This window comes from Heliangelus exortis, chromosome 1, assembly GCF_036169615.1.
Source record: "Heliangelus exortis chromosome 1, bHelExo1.hap1, whole genome shotgun sequence".
Lineage (NCBI taxonomy): Eukaryota > Metazoa > Chordata > Aves > Apodiformes > Trochilidae > Heliangelus > Heliangelus exortis.
In genome coordinates, this window is record NC_092422.1 from 191,932,295 (window position 1) to 191,941,133 (window position 8,839).

The 8,839-nt window shown below is 40.9% G+C and overlaps 1 protein-coding gene across 3 annotated transcripts in view; it reads right to left on the reverse strand.

Annotated features, from left to right (window-relative positions):
* Nucleotides 1-8,158, reverse strand: part of CELF2 (CUGBP Elav-like family member 2) — a 374,712-nt gene extending 366,554 nt beyond the window's left edge. Inside the window, exon 1 of one of the 3 annotated variants that reach the window (XM_071734175.1) lies at nucleotides 7,908-8,158. Coding sequence is in view for 2 of the 3 variants with exons in the window: in XM_071734168.1 (XP_071590269.1) it covers nucleotides 7,908-7,960 (53 nt within the window). In the remaining variant the exon portion in view is untranslated. The remainder of the gene's footprint in view (nucleotides 1-7,907) is intronic. The other 2 variants (XM_071734168.1, XM_071734172.1) reach the window with 2 other exon arrangements.
* Nucleotides 8,159-8,839: the final 681 nt, after the last annotated feature.

The following is an 8,839-nucleotide window of genomic DNA, read 5'->3' on the forward strand; positions in this document are numbered from 1 at the left end:
TGTGATGAAACATGAGGAGACCCAAACAAACAAACAAAAAAAAGTGTATGAGAAAGTTATGTAGAAATGCGATTCCCATGAGGGTGATTTTTTTTTTAATTAAGGAAAATTAGAGTATAATTGGTAGAAACATGGTCAGGAGTCATATAAAAGAGGTAGTTTGATAACTTTTAGTGTATGCTAAGAATTTTTTTTCATGCCACAGAGTATTTTTCAGGAGTGTCAGAGCTCCTGGATTTTGAACAAGTTCCTTGGGAGACAGTGAGATCTACCAGACAACACCCAGAGGGAAAAGTTAAGAGCATTTTCCTTGCAGATAAATTCAGCTCCTGCTCAAGTCCTGCAGAAGAAATTCCTCTGAATCTGGATGCAAAGTCCCAGACAGAGAGATTACAAACCTCCCTGGTTATCACTCCCCTGTGCTCCATATTTGATGCAGCACCTTGAGATTAGCAGGGGTGCAGGAGGTCATTAAAAAAATCTCTCTTGAGCAAACAAACCCAAGCATAGGCAATGCTGGAACAATGACTGCTGCAATAATAACTGAGAAGTTTCATTGCTCTAACAACATCCTGCCATACCAATGGCTGGGAAAATCCCACATGGCACAGTTCTCTCTGAATGCAGGTGGTGAAACACAGGTGAATTAAGATGCGTGTGAAGTGAGGAGGGGGGTTAGAAAAATGAAGGAGAGCAAGAAACAAATATATGAAAGCAATTACTCACATGCAGCTGTGAGACATGAGAAGAGCAGCTATGCAGAGGAGAAACTGCATACCAAAGGGGAGACTAAACTTGGAGGAGGGGCTAATAAAGCAGAGCAATAACTCTGCTTACAAGTTTTTATAAAGGGTTACTGAACAGGAGCATCCCATCACATACCTAAAGAAGAAAAAAACCACAAAACCAAGGAAACCCACAAACCAAGCCAAACAACTGAGAAAACCTAAAACAAAGGGGGAAAAAAATCAAGAAACCTAAACCCACAAATTAAGTCAGTTGCCATTAGACAAAGCTCAGCAAGGGCATTCAGCAGTTCTGTGTTCTGGGCTTCAACCAGCTTCAGCCAAACAATCTGTTGGAAAAATGCTGCTGTATGCAAGAAATTTGAATTATGCCTGTGGAGCTGCCTTGCAAAGGCAGAAATACTGAAGAATGGGATTTACTAAATGAGAAAGAAATTACTTGGGCTTCAAAGAGTTAAAATTCTAGTTTCATTTAGGTAAATTATTTTTACTAGGACAAGTGGTGAAAAGCCTGGCCCAAGGCTGAGTCCTCACTACTGTGGACTCTATCCAGGCAGAACCATACATCTCAATACCCATGAAAAGTTTATAGCCAAAGTAGACAAGACAGGTATTACCAACCCCATTTTACAGGTGGGAACTGAGGCACATAGAGATTAAGTAACTCACCCAAACTGACACAGAAAGCCTGGGAAAAGCTTGAAATTATAACCTTATCTCTCAAGGCACAAGGTAACACTGCTGCTGCCCTGCTATCCTTCCTTTCTACAGGCAATTTCCTCCTTATTTCAGTTCCATTGAGCACAGAACTAGACAAAGCTTAAAATTTGCAGTGGGTTAGTTATGAAAGAGCTGCAGTGATCTGCAGAAGTACATTAGGAGTCTCATTGATTTAAGAGATGAAAATGATGAAATAGTAGGTGAAAGTCAGTATTACGAAGTAAAACGTGTAGGAAAGGATGATCCCAGTGTTACCTGAATCCCACACTGTCTGCATCTATGTCACTAACCACCAGTCAGGAATGTAATTTGGGGGGTATAATAGATTCAGAAGCAACACAACCTCTCTCGTTCCTTAAAAAGAAAAGAACCTGAACTCAGTGTCTCTAAACCTTAGCAATGAAACCACTATGAACCCCAAAACACAACTGCAATACACATCTACACGTAAGAAGAGCCCTTCCAGTGCATTGCTTTGTTAGCACTGATGCAAACAGGATGCCCAGCCATGGAATTTCTTTGCTGCAAGATGTTGTGCAAAACCAGCCAAATAAATTAATGGAAGAAGCATCCATCAATAGTCAGACATCACAGCTGGAATAGGAACTCCTTGAAATTCACTGGTGGCTGGGAGAGGATTACTACACGTTTACCATCACAGACTTTTGCCAGGTATCTGTGCTGCTGGCACAGTAATTTTATATTATGTTTTAGGGGTTAGGGCAATTTAAACAATTAGGCAAAGGAAAACAGCAGCAGTAATAAGTAAACCTCTTTGTGAGAGAGCGTTCAGTTGAATTGGATGGCTAAATCCCCTATAAAGCACCTGGAAGATTTAACAACTCATGTCCAAATGAACAAGATGTAATAAGCTTGTATACAGGCTTGATATGAAAAGTGGATTGTTTTTAGTAAAACAGCGGAGAATAACCTCTTATTGAAAAGAATTATATTGAATTTTAATCAGGGGAAAATAAAGATGCAAGAATAAATCTCCACAGGCTTAGAGAAGGACTAGATGACTTTCTCAGCCATCAACAATGGATTCAGGAGTGTTACATCCTAATCTGTTATTTTCAGTTATCTTTACTTTTTCAATCACACCACATATCCTGCATTTTTAACTAAAAAAACAAAACCAAAAGAAAACAAAAAACCCCAAACAAACAAACAAACCCAAGAAAAGCTGACACTATTCTCATTTACAAAGTACAGAGGAAGCACAAATACAAAGATGAAAAAGTGATTAAAAACTCATACTTCAATATGGCTGGTGCTAATATTTCCCCCCATTTTACTCACTTGAGTGACTGTAAAGTCACACATCCGAACTAAAACCAGGGAAATCCAGACTATGTTTTGCTGCTTATGTTTTACATATTGGAGCTTAGTAACAACAAACACCCTCTGGAGATTCCCATCAGTGTCACAACTGCAGACTTACGTGACCCCCTCACTAAAATCTCTTTCAGGGACATTTCTGACATCATCTGTCTTTTCAGAGGAGCTAACTGGAAAACCATTTCTTAAATGTGTTTTTAGTTATTACAAAATACACACCCTCTTTTCAAGTATTTATTTTTCTTTTTTTTCTTTAACAAGCATATTGTGGCAATTATGGAGGAATTTGTATTCTCCAGTGACATCTGAAATTCCATTATCTGCACTTCATGGTGGCAATGGAGTCCAGCATTACATGCCTGGGATAAACTTTCAGGGCTTGTTTTCTTTTGGTTTTGAGTAGTGAGTAGAGACAAAACTGCTCAGACCCTCAGAGTAAAGCACATAAAAAGGTTTGGGCTGGAAGGTACCTTAAAGATCATCCAGTTCCAACTCCTCTGCATGGGCAGGGATAAATCCCACTTGACCAGGTTGCTCCACATTTCCTCCAACCTAGCCTTGAACACTTCCAGGGAGGGGCTTTAACCCCTTTTTACCCCTTTTTCTGAACAGTAGTTCTGTGTTGGGAGTCCATGCAATTAACAGGTCTGTTCAGATACTGAATACAATAATACAGGATGCCTTATCTGAAGCTTTGCTATGATAGGAAGGCAAAAACCAAGATCAGAACAAGGCTGGCATCACTACAGTTGTCTCAATTTATTCTGTGCCAACAACTGAATTTGAGCTGTTGTATGTACATTCCTTCCCCCTTCCCAATTTCAACACCTTGTAGCTATTTAACCCATGTTAATTCACAGGCAATCACAGGGGCAGGGTGTGGGGACAGGATTATTGGTCCAAAATAGCTCATAATACAAACATCAACAAGGCTGAAATTGCTCCTATTGAACTGACTTGCCAAACATGTCAAACACCTTTTTCCTGAAAAGCCAAACCATTTACAGGCTGTTTGAATGGCATGTGGTGGGAAAAGGCATTTCAGAGAGAACATTTGAATTGGTACATCTGCCCAACGAACAACATGTTCCAAACAAGATGTTCCCATCTCTAGTAGCCAAATTGTATGGGCCAGTTCAATAGAACTTGTGAAATTCTGGTCATCTGTATGCAGAGCAGTGCAGCAAGATTCCCTGCTTCACAGGCTGCAAGTTGACTGTTCATGTAAGTGAAAACTGCTACTATGTGCTTGGATTTCACCTTGAGGTTGCCAAGTTAAGTTAAAAACAACTTCTTTCTTTTATTTTCTTTTTTTTTTATTTTTGTTTCTGCTAGCAATAAGCCATAGAAAGGTCACATACTTCCTCAGACAGGAATGCAAAGGGGTACAAGGTCTTCCCTGCATAGGTAACTCATGTGATTTATAGTGCTGCATTTAGCCTCCTTGGAGTCAAATTAAGGGAGAAAAGCAAGAGGAGACATGGCCTTGAGGGATTTTATTTTTTTCTCCCCTCTTCCCTCTCCTTTTTGTGTCTCTCCTTGCCAGGCTCCTGCTCTGCTTTTGCTGTTGTAGGGGCCCAGAGCACAGGCTCTGGCATCAGAAAACAAGACTAAAGCTGTCCCTGTTATGTATGTAGAACAAAACCACATCCCAGAAATGCAGAGAAAGTTTTGGACAGGAATGAGAGACATCTCTGGATGTCACAACAGCTGATCTTTGCCTCTTATGCACAAGGAGGGCTAGATCCCAACTCCTGTACCCTACTAGAGAGAGGTAAATCTGGGCTTTCTAGGTTGACAGAAGGCTGGGGAGCACACACCATTTGCTGGTAAGGCTCTGAAAGATTTTATAAAGGCCTGAAGTTTTGCCAGCCTCTCCTGGCTCCAAGTAATACAACAGACATGGTGTTTATTCTAGTGTCACTGTGAAAAGTAAGATGACATCTATAAGGGAAGACCAGGTAGCAGTGTGCTCATGTCAAAGCACAGAAGTTTATCTGCAAAGAGGCAACGGCGGGGAGGAAAAAATAATCCATGAGATCTCACAGATTTACTTTCCAATACTTTTAATTTTCAGATCACCATCAAGAAGTCCAATGAAAGAATTTTCTGAACTGCGTTTTGCTCTGCACATTAAGCTGTGCTTAAAGCCCCCTGAGTTCCTCCCTCCTTGCTGTAACATGAGCCCAGCAAGTGCCAAGTATTATGGATCTCCCTGTCCTGCTCCAGACAGCCACAACGAAAAAGGGAGGCCTGATGTAATATTATCTATACCATACTGCCGTTTATTTATTTTAATACCCCTGCTAGCATTCCCAGCCCTGCTGGGTGAAGTCCAGCCAAATCCCCTACCAACCACCAACACCACCTCTCCCACCCTATAGTTCCACCACCAGCCACAGCCTACAGTATTGTATCTCCTATTGTACTGTATCTTTTCCTTTATTATTCTTATCTTTTCTACCTTCTCCTTTATTATTCTTATCTTAATTCAGAGGGTAGAGGATGTGTGCTCAGGTGAGGTGGGGTTAACCAGCACCAAGGCTGCTCTCAGCCCCGGGGAATTATTAAACCTCAATGTAATTATTCCCCTCGCCTCCAGGAGATCTGCATCCTTCAGGCTTTTCCCAGCTAAGGAGGTCTCAAACTGCGAGGCAGCCACAGAATGAATTACAGAGGGTGCACAAGGAAAACAAAATCGAGAATTTCCCACCGTAGGACACTACTCTTGAGCTGATAACAACATTTGCTACCGCATTTCATTTGGGCCTTAAAAAAATGCTTTGTGCCACCTAGGAGAAGCAAACAGAAACACTCCTCTGTTTCTCAGAAACATAAGCTACAGTCTCCCTTGATACACGGAGGGGAGACATTAAAACCAGCAAACTCAGAAGCATCAAATAGGCTGGAAACTAGCCTGCAGAAGAACTAAAATTTGCTAAAAAAAAAAAAAAAAAAGGCAAAGTGGAATTACGATTTAGTAATTTCAAGCTGTATGAGCTGCACGATGACTTGTGGTTGTTTTTTTTTTTCTTTTTTCTATCAGTGATCATTTCTCTTACATTACATGCTGCCTTTTTCCACCTCTTAACCCTCAGCATCCTGCAGTTGGTCTGCACAGCGTCACGACTGTACAGAGCTGCTGCTTTAATCATACACAGCAACTACACAAAGAAATGTCCAGTAAAATTGACTTAATTGCATCTTTGACCTACTCCATGTCCATTGCAGCTGTAACCTCCTGATGCACACACAAAGTTGAGAAACTTCAGTCGTGCTGTAGGGAAAAAGTGACAGGGAGATATTTCTTCTCCAGCCATGTAAACATGTCATTTTTCTAAGAAAACAGGATTCTTCGAGAGGGCAATGGTTTCTCCTCCTGAAACCATCTCGACTTTCAAGTCCTCTGTGTTATCCCTCAACTCAGCAAAATCCAATTATAACCTGACTTGCAGAACCATCAGACGTAGTCTCACAGAGCTTGATAAACTTTAAAAATAATTTCTAAGACAGATTTTCTGGAGCACACACGCTGCAAAATAACACATATGGAGCTCTGCAAAAGCACTTTACTGGGATTCATTGGTGCTGACTCACAGAAGTCACCCCAGCTCTGGTCCCATATAGTGTGACCACCCAGCCCAGATGCCCATCACAACCACTCCACCATCCCACACATCCCTCTCATCCTGGGAGAAATCATCCTCCCTGGAGTTCTGAATGTCAAATAGAAACTCATCGTTTGTGCTGATGGTCCTAAATGGTTTTTAAAAATGAAAAACAAACTTGCAGTTAAGACTGCTCTGCCAAGGCTCATTCCACAGACAGACAAGGATCTTAGACCACATTCCTACACACAGACTCAGAAGATGGTCAGAGAAATTTAAACTTCTGAAAAAGTTAAACTTTCTGCCAATATGAGGAAAAACAGCCTAGTCATGTAAGCAGACTTTACGGTTTGACTTCTGAAGGGTTATTTTTCCTCTTTCAGCTCAGGAACTAAGCTCCTTAAAACATTGTAGCAAGAAGATCGACTGTACTTTAAAATATTCTTATATAATGACAATAATAATAACAACAACAACACAACTCAGATATTCCCTCAAAATTCGGGTAATTTACCCCTTACTCCCCCCTCAAAAAAAAAAAAAAACAAAACAACAAAACAAACCCAAAAGCACCCCCCCCCCCCCCCCAAAACCCCCAAACAAAACAACAAAAAACCGCCATCAAAAAACCTAATCCGTATTTGGTGCAGCTTAAGAGCTGAGGGAAATAAACTTTGTATTTAACTAATCGCATAATTTCACCATCTATATTGCCAGATGGTTCCAATGTTTTAGTGAACTTTCTGCAAACCATCTGCAAACTTTTTACATGTCGGGATTCTCAATAGGCAAAGCCAGGCACTTCCAGCAACATTAAACACGGGCATTTAACACCGTGGAGTTTAAAATCGGCAGCAAGCATTAAAAGGGAGATTTCACCCCCAACCCCCCCCCCTAACCTTCTTTTTACCGGTTTGAATTACCATTTTACATCATTCAAAGTAACAGCTGTGCTGAAGGTAAAAATCACGAGCGACTTTTAAGTATCAAACATATGCCTGAGAGGGACAACAAACTGTGGAAGTTTCAACAACAAAACGAAACAAGCACATTTACCCCCCCTTCCTTCCCCCAGGACTATTTCCCCCTTCTTGATCAACTTTCACGCTGGTTTTTTTGCTCCTCTGAAGCTTCCCACCCATTTCCCTACAAAACACTGCACGGAAAGCAGAGAGTTAATCCTGCAGTTTCAACTGGTGTGAGCCCTTACTATTAACTTGAATTTACGAAGAAATCTCTTTCCTTAAAAAAAAAAAAAAAAAAAAAAATACCCTCAGTGCACTGTAACACCGAAAAGTATATTTAAAATATCTCCCTCGGGTCTCTCTAAACATCTGCTTAAAGGTTTGCTGTATCTTAAAAGGGCTCTAATTACCAGAAACTCCTCTCTTACTTAAGCCCAGGGCTCACATTTCGATTATAACTCAAGCTCCAGTTAATTTAGGACTAAACCAAAAATGCCTGTACCAAACAGAAGAAAACATGGGCCTACCTTAAAACTTTCCAGCTTTTCAGAGGATCCAAGTCAGAGATTATAGACACCATTGTAGTAATAATGACAATAAAATATAAGTTTAAAAAAAAAAAAGCAAAATAACAAACCCAAACACGGCAGGGAAGCCTAACCACAAAAGCAGCAAGTACTCTACTCAGTGTGGGAATGACAACAAACCCAGCACAGCTCTTCCTCCTTCTCAAGCTGATAAGCACTTGTCCCAGCTTCTCTCCACCCCCAAAATCAATCTTGTGCTATATTGCTTCACAGTCCCAGTTTCATTTCTTCACCACTACCTTTTAAAGCCCTTGTAATCTGCTCCAACTGATCAAATTTGACCTTTTTGTAGCCCACTTTATTCCAAGCACAGCCCTCAGTTAAATCTCTCTTTATTAACACCGTCCTTCTTGGCTTTCTTTTGGAACAAACACAGCTCAAGCTTGAAGCCTCCAGTCTTTGCCAGCAATCATTTACAGATTACTGCAAGCTGTAGTCTTTTCCTTTTGGGTATTTTCTTCTGCCTCTGAGGTTTGCTCTTATATTCCTTTCTGCAGTTTGGTGGGGGTCTCCCTTTCCCTCTTCTGGGTAGGCAGGAGTTGGACACATACAGGAAGGATTTTCTGATACACTTCTGCTACCACCCTTCCCCTGCTACCTCCCCTCACCCCCATCTAGACAGAGGAACACACTGAAAACAGTTTAGAACCTGTGAATAAAGAATCATCTTCCCCCCTCCCCCCCCCCCTTTATTTTTAAAAATCTATTAGACCTGATAGAATTGTAAGGTGTAGCTGTGAATGAAAACAGCCTGATTTATAGGGAGCCTGTTATTAGGGTAAAATAATAAAAAGCCTGATAATACAGAGACAGATGTAACCCTCTGGGTGTTTGAACAGGGAAAAGGTGCCTATAAAATTCCATTAAATCAA